Source organism: Nuphar pumila, chromosome 3, assembly GCF_984573655.1.
Source record: "Nuphar pumila chromosome 3, dmNupPumi1.hap1.1, whole genome shotgun sequence".
NCBI lineage: Eukaryota > Viridiplantae > Streptophyta > Magnoliopsida > Nymphaeales > Nymphaeaceae > Nuphar > Nuphar pumila.
In genome coordinates this window covers 124,380,460-124,392,598 of record NC_143251.1, presented here as the reverse complement: position 1 = coordinate 124,392,598, position 12,139 = coordinate 124,380,460, and the positions used below count along the sequence as shown (strand labels likewise).

The 12,139-nt window shown below is 38.1% G+C and overlaps 1 protein-coding gene across 1 annotated transcript in view; it reads right to left on the bottom strand.

Annotated features, from left to right (window-relative positions):
* Positions 1–1,526: 1,526 nt before the first annotated feature.
* Positions 1,527–12,139, bottom strand: part of LOC149843609 (ATP-dependent zinc metalloprotease FTSH 11, chloroplastic/mitochondrial-like) — an 84,726-nt gene continuing 74,113 nt past the window's right edge. The window contains exons 10-17 of the mRNA XM_089999961.1: positions 3,873–3,998; positions 3,513–3,593; positions 3,268–3,397; positions 2,919–3,067; positions 2,536–2,817; positions 2,171–2,260; positions 2,039–2,092; positions 1,527–1,844 (exon numbers count right to left, since the gene is read on the bottom strand). Coding sequence (XP_089856087.1) covers positions 1,659–1,844; positions 2,039–2,092; positions 2,171–2,260; positions 2,536–2,817; positions 2,919–3,067; positions 3,268–3,397; positions 3,513–3,593; positions 3,873–3,998 — 1,098 coding nt within the window. The 3' untranslated portion in view covers positions 1,527–1,658. The remainder of the gene's footprint in view (positions 1,845–2,038; positions 2,093–2,170; positions 2,261–2,535; positions 2,818–2,918; positions 3,068–3,267; positions 3,398–3,512; positions 3,594–3,872; positions 3,999–12,139) is intronic.

Here is a 12,139-nt window from a genome sequence, read left to right as displayed (position 1 = left end):
AGTAATAACTAGTTGCTTAGCTGCTCGTATTAGTTAAATGTTTATAATAATAGCATTACGCTAGTTGCAAAATATTAACATGTGACTTGCTACTTGGTTAAATTGTTCGTGCTTGTTGTAATATAGCACTTGTTGGCTTGCGCCCCTTATGATGAATGTGACGGCTTACAGCTCGTAATCTATGAACTCTTTATATGATAAATGTAACTACTCACACCTCATAATCTAGGAACTGTCTACAACTAGAACTAATGCACTTGTACTAGCTGCCTATACTTTGCGGTTAATAATTGTTGTTGTGTGATTGCTTATCACATGTAACTTATAAACTGTTTGTTGTGCAATGACTTACACTTTATGGTTAATATAATTACTTGTTGGTGAACTAAAGAATTCGACGGTTATTGCATGCATGGTAAGTTTTGTTATAATTGCTATCGTATTCAGTTACTCTTCTTACTATGCTTGGTGGAGTTGGTTATTCTCTACCTGTAGAGTTAGTAGGACTGCTACAATTGCTTACTTTGCTTGTTGTTCGTTAATACTTTGCTTTACTAGGGTTTTACTTACCATACTCGATAGCATGTATGGACATCTCTGCTAGTTTTGTTTCTTCTGTTTAGTAGAGTAATTATCTTGCTTATCGTAGTCTTTGGTCCTCCTTATCTTTTGCACTCCTACTAGTTTTTTGCAAAACGGACCCATTTCATGGGCATGTGGTGAACAGGTTGAAGCAGCTTGCGATGGCACGATGACGTGATGAGTTCAAGGCGAGATCATTTCCCTGATATTACGCTTCTAAAGATATTTTGGTAAATATAGTATAGAGCTTATTTAAAAGTCTCTCTTTTGTTTAAACCTTGAATTATTAAAATTGTGTTACCAAAATTCTGTTTTCTCTTTTCAATAAATATATTTGAGTTGCAAATCGGTTTGTAAAAGAAAGTTTGCGCCGTAATGCGTTCAGGGTCTAAGAACTTGCTATTTCAAACATGATTTTTTGCTGAACTCTTATTTCAAACTCTGATAAATAATCGATTTCAAAACTTTCAACCTTTTTTATAAAAAATTTCAAGTCCAAAATTTTGGAGCGTGAACAAGAATGAGATGCTAAAATAAAAATGGTTACCTAGAGTTAAGGGCAGAATGAAAACCATATTGAAGTGGACCGCCGAGAAAGTTGGTTGCAAAGCATACTTGTTTGTTATGGGCCAGGTTTAAGGGCTTTACTTTACACACTTTAATTACCCTAGGACTTTTTGGTACATTTGTTAAGCTCTAACAAAACGGCGATGAAACAAGGGCAGTTTGGTGCTGAAAAGTCTTTATTTTCTAACCATGGAATGCAAGTTAGAAAGACTCAAGGTGAAAAACATGTGAAAACAGAAATTGTATATGAAAATTGAAAACTAGTTATCTCAAAATATTGCTAAAAACGAAAATGAGCTAACATGCTGGCAGCCATATTCCAGCTCCATTGATGGATGGCAGCACTCTTCGTTTTAGTTTTCTACGTCAAATTTTTGCTAAAAAATGTTTATTATCAATATGCATACAATTCCAAGAATAGAAAGTCCGTGAAATAGTTTATATTGTACAATTACCAGCACAATTGCCATAAATACTGTACAACTGTATAGCTAGAATGGCGGCACGTGTTAATTGATGGCAAGCTCCTCTTGTCTTTCAGAAAGTTGTCCTTCTTGATAAGGATCAATGATGTCTTTTACTTCTTGACTTTGCCATCCCTCTCGGTAAGGATTGAGAATCTCTTTGATGTCTTGTGCCGTCAACGTCTCGTATTCAAGAAGGGCATTTGCCAATGCGTGAAGTGCACTTTCATGCTGTAACAAAAGATGGACTTAGCCTCCAAAACATGCAGAACAGGAACACAAAAGGCAGGTGATGAGATGAACAGAGGTATTTCATCATAATTTTGTAAATCAGTATAATCTTTCACAAAATAATTGCATCCTTAATCTTTTGAGAATGGCCAAATAAAACGGCAGAGTTTTGGAAAATCAAAGTCATGACAAACCTTCTTCAACAGATTTTTAACACGATCATATGCTTCTTTTATGAGTTTCATCACCTGCAAGAATCATAAAATGTAGCATGTCAAACGAATATTTTGAAGCTACAATAATATCAAGATTGTGGCAAATCAGACCTCTGCATCAATACGAGATTGCATCTCTGAACCTGGCCGATCTTTAACATAGACAGGGCCAATTGCATCACTCATACCACAATTTGATACCTAACATAGACAGGGCAGATAGCAAACTGAGTGAATCAACTTTACTATGTTTTCTGTACAGTAATTTCGGGCACCACAATATAATGCAATGAAAAGCAACATATATAAAACATCACTACAAAGATATATGATGGGCAAATTAAGGAGGCATGAGACTATTCGACATGGAAAATGCTACAAACGTGAGAAGAAAGAATCTAAAATACCAATAAAAGCTAAACATCACTTATACATGGAAACAGAAAATAAGAACATCAAATCACAACTGTAATCACCATATAGTGGGCAAGCTCAGTAGCGCTATGCAAATCACTACTAGCACCAGTTGTAACGTGTTCTGGACCAAAAATGAGTTCTTCTGCAACTCTACCACCCATACAAACATCAAGACCGGCCAGTAACTGCTTTTTGCTGATGGATGTTTCATCATTTGATGGAAGCTGTGTGACCATCCCTAAAGCTGCACCTCTGGGCATGATCGTTGCCTTATGAATAGGATGTGCTCCTTCAGTGTTAAATGCAACGATAGCATGACCACTTTCATGATAAGCTGTGAGCTGAAAAAATCTTAAATATGTAAGTATTAACTGGAACAACAGCACAAGGCTTTAAATAAGATATTCTACCAAGCAAAAAGGCTCTGAGACAACATATGCACCTTTTTAGATTCTTCTGATATAAACATTGTTTTCCTTTCAGTACCCATAATTATTCTATCCTTTGCAAATTCCAATTGTGCAGCACTTAGTTTCTCAACACCTACCACAGCAGCCTTAATGGCAGCAATATTGACAAGGTTTGCCAAATCTGCAGAAGGAATACAGTAAAAGATAATTGATTCTTAATGCTAACATTTCTGGCATAGGTGCTCATAGGAATTGCTAAACCCAGTAACTCCAACCCATGGGAACATATCAACGGAAGATGGTGCTTATAACTGAAAATATAACTTCTCAGGATGAGCTTAGTAACAATAGATGGACTGAACAAGAAAAAGGAGATATTACCTGCCCCATTGAATCCAGGCGTGCCACGTGCAATTGCTTTTACATCCACATCATCAGCTAAAGGCTTGTCTTGCAAGTAGAGCTCTAAAATCTCTTGCCTGCCCTTCACATCAGGATTAGGGACAACAATCTGGAAGCAGAAAATGTTGGACAAGCACATCATCTCCCCAAGTATTTCTTGCTCATTTCATGAAAAGAAAATGCTAATGGTCGAAAAAAAAAAGCCAGTAATCAAAAGAACTTACATGCCTGTCAAATCTACCAGGTCTTGTTAACGCAGGATCAAGAATATCTGGTAAATTTGTAGCTGCCATCAATATTATTCCCTACATAAGATGCTATCTTCAGAGTAAGAAATAAAATTTATCAAATATGAACTATGTTTTTGTAGCTGCCATCAATGAATTTCTTTTTTTGGTTCATATCGCTGACCCCAATTGTTTTGGGATGAAGGCGTAGTTGTTGTTGTTGTTGTATGAACTATGTTTTTGTAGTTAGTGTACATCATTTGACCATTTTAATGGCAATGCAGGGATAACATCACCAAACAGACATCCAAAACTAATTAAAATGGAAGCTTTTCAGACTACTGGAGCAGAAAACACCTCATTCTGTTCAAATCCATCCATTTCGACAAGCAACTGATGCAATGTTTTCTTCGTATGGCCTTCCCACTGTTTCCGGGTGGAACCCACTGCATCTATTTCATCAATGAAGATGATGCAAGGTGCCTAGAAAGATGATACAAAAAGTATAAATAAAGTGGACAAAGATTCTTATGATGATATAAAGCGGGAAAAAGGAAATAATTTCCCAAACTGGCACCAAAGCTAACTTGCAGAATATGCATTATATCTGAACACCGGAAGGGCAATGAGCGATCAAACAGTTAAAAATTGTGCCCAGACATTTGACTCGAGCAAGATTTGATTCAATAAATGCTGCTAAAATCCACCACGAACAACTCAACACATAACTGCCACTTAGCTATCATGAGAAAACATTAAAATTATTAAAATGGAAACTATCGAACATGTTCATCTTGTCTCATAGTTCTCAGCCTGTCACCTGGGTACGGGTACGGAAGGTATGACACGGCAATTCCAAAAATGTGGGTACAGGGACACTGCTAAATATATACTGAAAAATATATATTATATATCTAAAATATATATTATATATTGAAAATATAATATATAATATATAATATAGGACACGGCAAATGCCGTGTCCGGGTACCCGTACCCGTGTTGACACAGGTACGGCACCCTAAGTGCTGTGTTGCGGTAACATAGTTCTCACCCATGACATATACACATAAAGGCAGTTCCATAAGAAGTGGAAAGCCACTATTCCTGTCAAATATAAAGTTATCAGAATATCCATAGTGCCACTTAGCACTGTCCTTCCCTTATCCAATGGAAGTAACATCTGCTGGTAACATGAGCATACTGGCATGCACACACGCAAACGCACACACACACACATACAACACTGTGAATGTTTAAAAACATCAGATTTATTGTAAATATGACAAGATTTATATCATTGTAATGAATATGAGAGACCAATCATAGAGGACAAGGGAGAGGAAGAACAATGATGAAAAGAAATATAACTCATCATTTCTTTTGCTTTTAGCATAATTGGTGAAGGCAATAAATAAGATGCTTCACCCTTTGGAATACATCACACTATGAGCATACTTCACTATTGACACTAACCACGTTGAGTAAAACTGACTTCAGTTTGGAGAAAGGTAAATGACCTAAACAAAAGTGTCGTAATCAGAACATTTTCAAAAAAGACTTCTTTCTAGTCTTCATGGCCTAAAGTTGAGGCAGTACAACCCTCTAACATTGATACAATGACCAAAGATCTTCCCCGTCTTCAGATCCTAAAAGCAACAATACAGGACAAAAATTTATACAACACTTTAGATCTCCCTTATAAACATAAAATACAATTTTTAAGGTCTTGTACAAACTGATGTTTACTTTTCCTACTCTTAGAATCTAGAATACATGACACATGATTACAATAGTGAGCATGGTACGACCAAAAGCAGGAGGTTGATGGAGGTTTAGTCCCTTGCTAATTGCTCCCCTCAAATTTCTTCTTTAATGATGCCAGAGGTTCAGTTACATAGAAGTTCATGGACTGCATTGTTTGAAGCAACCAAGAGACTATTAGAGCATTCAACTTCTTGAAGTTTGCATAATCGAGATACTTTTCTCTTGGTATGAATTTCCCCAGTAATATGCTCACACTTTTTTCTATAGACAAGCAAGGGTTAGGCAGATCCCTACTAGTGTGTTAATCAAAATGTTGTACAAGGATTTACATCAAAATCAAGAGGATACCAGTTTGGAGGTTTATCCTTCCACAGGCCGCACCTCACTCCTATGAGTCATCTTGGCTAACTTAAACTCCAGTTCATTATTGAACTTGGACGCCAAAATTACTTTACATCAATTAAGATTCAAGAGTGACTCAGTCAAAAAGTTTGGAACCAGGACGTCCCAACCAAGGTTGCTAGACTAGGAAGCGGAAATGGGAAACGATACGAGAAGCGGAAACAAGAAGCGATGTATTTTAAAATGTATAGGAAGGGGGAAGAGAGGAATAAAATAAACAATATAAGAATTGAATGAGAATAAAAATGAAATGCAAATAAAAGTGACTATTCTTAAATTTTATGATTTTTTAGTATAAGAATTAAATTTTTAACAAAATCTAAAAATGATGACTGCCAATTTAGAGAAAGCACATGGAAGTGAGTAAGAAGCGTGAGAGGAAACACATAAAAAACATGAAAAGTAGAGCGATAGAACATATAAGAAGAATAGATGAAGCGTGTGGATTCTCATCAATTTTTGGAAGTGACGAGTATCGCGCTTTCGAAGCGAGTTTCCGAGAAGCAGGTTTCCCACCTATCTAAGAAGCTTCTGGTAACTGGTCCTAACCCCTTCCTTCTAGTCTCTAGTTCATCAGGCCCACCAAGTCATGTCTCAACACGTCAAAAATGACCAACTAGCTGCACTTGATTAACCATAGAAGTTTGTATAATGAAATACAAAGAGATTCAAATGTCACTTATGGACATACACAACCACAATAATCACTTATGGATCAATCATATAGACCACACAAATCAGCCACTTATGGGCATACAACACAAGTAAAAAATTTGAATGTTATTAAGGAAAAGCTCTAAGCAAAAGCCTTACAAGGTGTAGGGTTTGAACCCCTATATATACACAAAGCAACCAAGGTGTAGCCATTGGGATCTCCCCAACGGCTCTATGGTCAAATGACCATTAAGCCTCATCCTAATTCTAGGATTTACAAAGATTAAAATAAGAAAAATAAAAATGCATAAAAAGACTACAATACCCTTGTCTTTACAAAAAAACTAAAATACCCTTATGTCTATACATTAACATACGACACTTCTCAAACTTATGGTGTGACCACCAAAAGTTTGCCTAACAAGAAATGAAACATAGGAGAAGGAAGGGCTTTAGTGAAGAAGTTTGCAAACTGATATTCAGATATGACATGTGGCAGCAAAATCGTCTTCGTCAAAAATTCTTTTCTGACATAATGGCAGTCCATCTCAATGTGCTTAGTGCACTCATGAAAGGTATGATTCTCAGCAATGTATATGACACTTTTGTTATCACAACATAACCTTGATAGTGTGGTTGATGGTACTCCCATGTCTGCCAATAAGCTTCTCAACCAAACAATTTCTGATGTTGTGGTGGTCATAGCTCGATACTCAGCTTATGTGGATGACAAAGACATCTTTTGTTGCTTTTTGCAGTTCCAGGATACGAGTGAGTCTCCTACAAAAACACAGAAACCAATGGTTGAGCGTCTATGATTGGGATCTCCTCCCCAATCAGAGTCAGAATATACAACTAATTAAAGAGATGAGGAGGAAGACAATAATAATCCTTTGTTAACAGAATTTCTTAAATATCTAACAATATGCATAACACTCATATGAACTGAGGTAGCAAGAGTGCTGAAATTGGCTAGCAGTGTAAACTGCATGAGAGATGTCTAGTCTGATGATGGTCAAGTATATCAAAACACCGATCATCTGTCGATATGGTGTGGGTATTAGAATGGACCACCGAATACATGTGGCGCAGAAAGTAAGAAGGCAGAATGAAGAAGAGGGTTGCGGCAGCAAAAGGGACTGTTTCTCTCTTAGAAGTCGTGCCCTATTCCATGTGTGTATTTATATACAAAAACAGAAAGTGGGTTGAATCAATTATGATTTGGATCCATACCCGAATATGTTAAAATTACATATTATATCATAAACAGAAAACCCGATCCATATTAAAGACCCAACTTCAGTTTTATGATACAGTCTTAATACCCTCCCTCAAGTTGTGCATGGTCCAATACCATGGACAACTTGCCTTTGAGATACCAAAATCGCGCATTCGTAAGACCTTTGGTAAGAAGGTCAGCAACCTGATCTCCTGTTGGTACATAAGTTGGGATAATTTCTTTGTCCTCAACTTTCTGTCGAACAAAATGTTGATCGATCTCTATGTGTTTTGTTCGACCATGATGGATAGGATTGAAGGCAATTTGTATGGCACTTTGATTATCGCACAACAAATTTGCAGTGTTCACCCTCTCTCCTATTTCGGTTAATAAATGTCTTAACCATGTAACTTCAGCAGTAGCGAATGCCATGGATCGGTACTCAGCTTCTGTACTGGAACGTGCAACATCACGTTGCTTCCGACTACTCCATGCTATTAAGTTTCCATCAACATAAACACAATACCCGGAAACTGATTTTCTATCGTCTGGATCTCCTGCCCAGTCTGCATCTGCATACACTTCAAGTTGTCTATGTTCTCCTTTTGTCTTTGATTGATGATAAACAAGTCCATCTCCAAGAGTACCCTTCAAGTACCTAAGAATTCTTTTAACAACATTCATGTGTTCTGTATATGGATCATGCATGAACTGAGAGACTTGATTCACTGCATACACAATATCTGGCCTTGTAAAAGTAAGATATTGAAGCATCCCAACTAATCGACGATAATACTTTGGATCTTTATATGCCTCCCCATCCTGAGCACTGATTTTATGGTTTAACACGCTAGGAGTATTCAATGGCTTGCAATTCTTCATTCCTGATTTCTCCAAAAGGTCCAGTGCATATTTGTGTTGGGTCAACAAAAGACTAGTATTTTGTCGATCTACTTCAACCCCCAAGAAATATCGTAGAACACCCAGATCCTTCATTTTAAACTTCTGACTCAATAGGGCCTTTGTGGTCTCTATATGCTTACAAGAATTTCCTGTAATACTAATGTCATCTACATATATGAGTAAGATGCTGACATGGTGTTCTCGAAGGATAAAGAATGAATGATCAAGTTGAGATCGAATGAATCCATATCGTTGTACTTCAATGGAGAAACTGTCAAACCATAAACGTTATGCTTGCTTCAGTCAATAGATGGCTCGCCGCAACCTACAAACATGTGTCTCAGGATTGTTTTCTGCATAACCAAGAAGTTGCTCTATGTAGACTTCGTCTTTTAGATCACCATGTAAGAATGCATTTTTAACATCAAGTTGACTTAGAGGCCATCCATGCTGAACCGCTAAGGATAATACAAGTCGTATGGTTCCCATTTTTACAACTGGACTAAAAGTCCTGTCATAGCCTTCTCCATATGCTTGTGTGAAGCCTTTAGCGACAAGTCTTGCCTTATATCTTTCAATGGATCTGTCAGGTTTGTACTTGATCTTATATACTCATTTAGACCCTACAACATTCTTATCTGGCGGCCTAGGAATTATTTCCCACGTCCTACATTCATGCAAGGCTCCCATTTCTTCATTCATAGCATTTGCCCATTTTGATGACAAGGAGGCTTGAGAAAAATCAATGGGTTCTTCATGTTTTTCAACCTGCACAACATATAACTGCATTTCTGTGGAAAAGTTCTCGTAACTTACCCATCTTTCAATTGGATGTCTAATCTTTTCTGAGCGTCTGGCCTGCTCAGTTGTGTGGGGTGTATCTCTTCTCCTGGCATATACTACCCCTTTAAACCTTCTGTCATCTGCAGTGGGAGACATAACAGATTCCTGAGCAGCTGTCAACATGTTCCTGAAAAGAAGCCATCGTTGGGTCTTGGACCTAAACCCGACCTGATTCATGTATCGGATCGGGTCAAGATCCAAACTTTGTATAGTGTATTTTAAAACTTATTAGAGGGTATTTTTGTACCCTAGAATTGTACACTAAACATATATATTATTGAATGAGAGACGCAGAGACTGTGGTCCTTTTCTACAGACTCTTCTCCCGTCTCTTCTTTTCTCTCTTTTGCAGAAGACTGCGTGAAGGCCCCTTTTCTGACATGGTATCAGAGCCATAAACTTCTGGGTGTGAAATCTCGTAAGAGCGTAAACGTGAACTCCCATCCTCGTTATCGTGAAGTGCTCGAACTCTTCTCTGGACAGCGTGAAGTCTGCAGCATGAAGTCTGCAGCGTGAAGTGCTCGAACCCCTCTTCTATTCCTCGTTTTCAGCCCTCATCGACAGGTTGCTTCATCTGTGTGAAGTGCTCAGCCATCGTGCCTCGTTTCCAGCCTGCTCTAGAACCCCTCTTCATCGACAGGCTGCTTCATCTGCGTGAAGTGCTCAGCCATCGTGCCTCGTTTCCAGCCTGTTCCAGAACCCCTCTTCATCGTCGACAGGCTGCTTCATCTGCGTGAAGTGCTCACCCATCGTGACAGCGTGAACGTGAACTCCTCTCCTCGTCGACAGCGTGAACTCGAACCCTTCTCTGGTATCTTCGGCGACAAGTTCCTCTACTCCCAAGTTACTCTAATTCCTCCCATCTTAGCCATCTGTCGACACAGTCTCTTATAAATATCAAGTCACTCTAACATGAATCTGAAACTCAGTCCTGTCGTCTTTAATTTCTTGTTTTGTTTTTTATTAAATTACTGTTGTTAGTTATACATTCTGTGTTTTGACGCTAAAGTTGAACCGAGTCCTATACACAGTCCTGAAGTCATACTTTTAATCTCTTGATTTCATTCCTATTTCTGCCCAAATCCACTCCCAAGCATTCAAATGGATTCACATCATCCACAGTCCGGACTTTCTTCCAATTTCCTTGGCCAATTAGTCTCTGAAAAACTGAATAATACCAACTTTTTAACCTGGAAGCGACAAATTATTCCATTTATAAAGAGCCAGGATCTCTCTGGTCATCTGGATGGATATGTCATACCTCCTCCAGAATTCACTTTGCAGGAAAGAACGGACGATAAATGGGCGCAATCTATTGTTCTTCTGAAGAATCCTGAATATGTCACTTGGATGAAAAGGGATCAATCGTTAGTGGCATACATCACTTCAACTCTCTCACAGAAGGTTCTTGTAGCCATTCCTGATGACTATTCGGCCAAAGAGCTGTGGGATAAGCTAGTTCAAACATATTAGCAGATATCTGAGGCGAGAATCATGTTTCTCAAGAGAGAATTTCAAATGCTGAAGAAAGACTCCATGTCTATTATGGAATATCTGAACAAAATGAAAAGTATCACGGATCAATTGGCTATTGTGGGGTGTCTCGTCAGTGAGAAGGATAAGGTGCAACAAACCTTGAGTGGGCTGGGTATTTTTCATGAAACACAAATCAGAAGTCTTTGGATTGTTTAGGAAATTTCATTCCTTTGTTCAAAATCATTTCTCTACCAACATTCTCAATTTCCAGTTTGACGGAGGAGGTGAATTCTCTTCGAGTGACTTTGTTAATTTTCTTCAACATAATGGGATAAAGAGAAGAGTGTCTTGCCCACATACACCTCAACAAAATGGGATTGCTGAGAGGAAGCATCGACATAATGTTGAGAGTGCAATGAGCATGATGCACAGGAGCAATCTTCCTGTAGCACTATGGACTGAAGTCTTTCATTCCACTGTTCATGTGATAAATCGACTACCAATGACCATTTTAGAAAATAAGTCACCATATTTCTCTCTATTTGGCATACAACCTGATTATCATGAATTAGGTGTATTTGGATCTATTTGCTATGTTCACATTGAGAGCTCACTGAGACATAAGTTTCAAGATAAAGCCTTAAAGTGCAGGTTTGTGGGATATGCTGAAGACTACAAAGGATATAGGTGCTATGATTCTTTGACTAAGCGCATTAAAATATCGAGAAATGTAGTTTTTGATGAAATGAATTTTGATGATCAGCCGCCTAATTCAAACCTCCACGCTGCTCATTCCAGTCCTAACATTGAGGTATATCATCCATGGTTAAATTCAGAAGTCTTCTCCAGTGATAAAGAATACTGCCCAGTAAACTGCAGTCGGAAGGAGATACATGAAAAATCAGCAAGTGAAGTTCAAACGGAAGAGATTGTTACTCAAGACTTGGAGCCAACAAGGTATAAGGGCATTGTATATACCCGGCGAGAGAAAGAGCTCTCATCCATTCCTCGTACAGGTTCGGATTCCCTTGATCCTGCTTCTCAGATGATGGATATCAGAAGATCCTCACGGATTCGACATCCGCTCGACAGGTGGGTAAGTTATAAAAATTTTTCATTGGATTTTCAGTTATTTTTGACATCCATAAGTAAAGAGGATGAGCCTCTCATGTTCTATCAAGCTGCAAGTTCTAAAAGATAGGTTAAAGCAATGAATGAAGAAATGGAAGCCTTACATGAATGTGGGACATGGGAGATTGTGCCTAGACCACCAAACAGAAATGTCGTTGGGTCAAAATGGGTATACAAGATAAAATATAAACCAGATGGAAGCATCGAAAGATACAAAGCCAGATTAGTA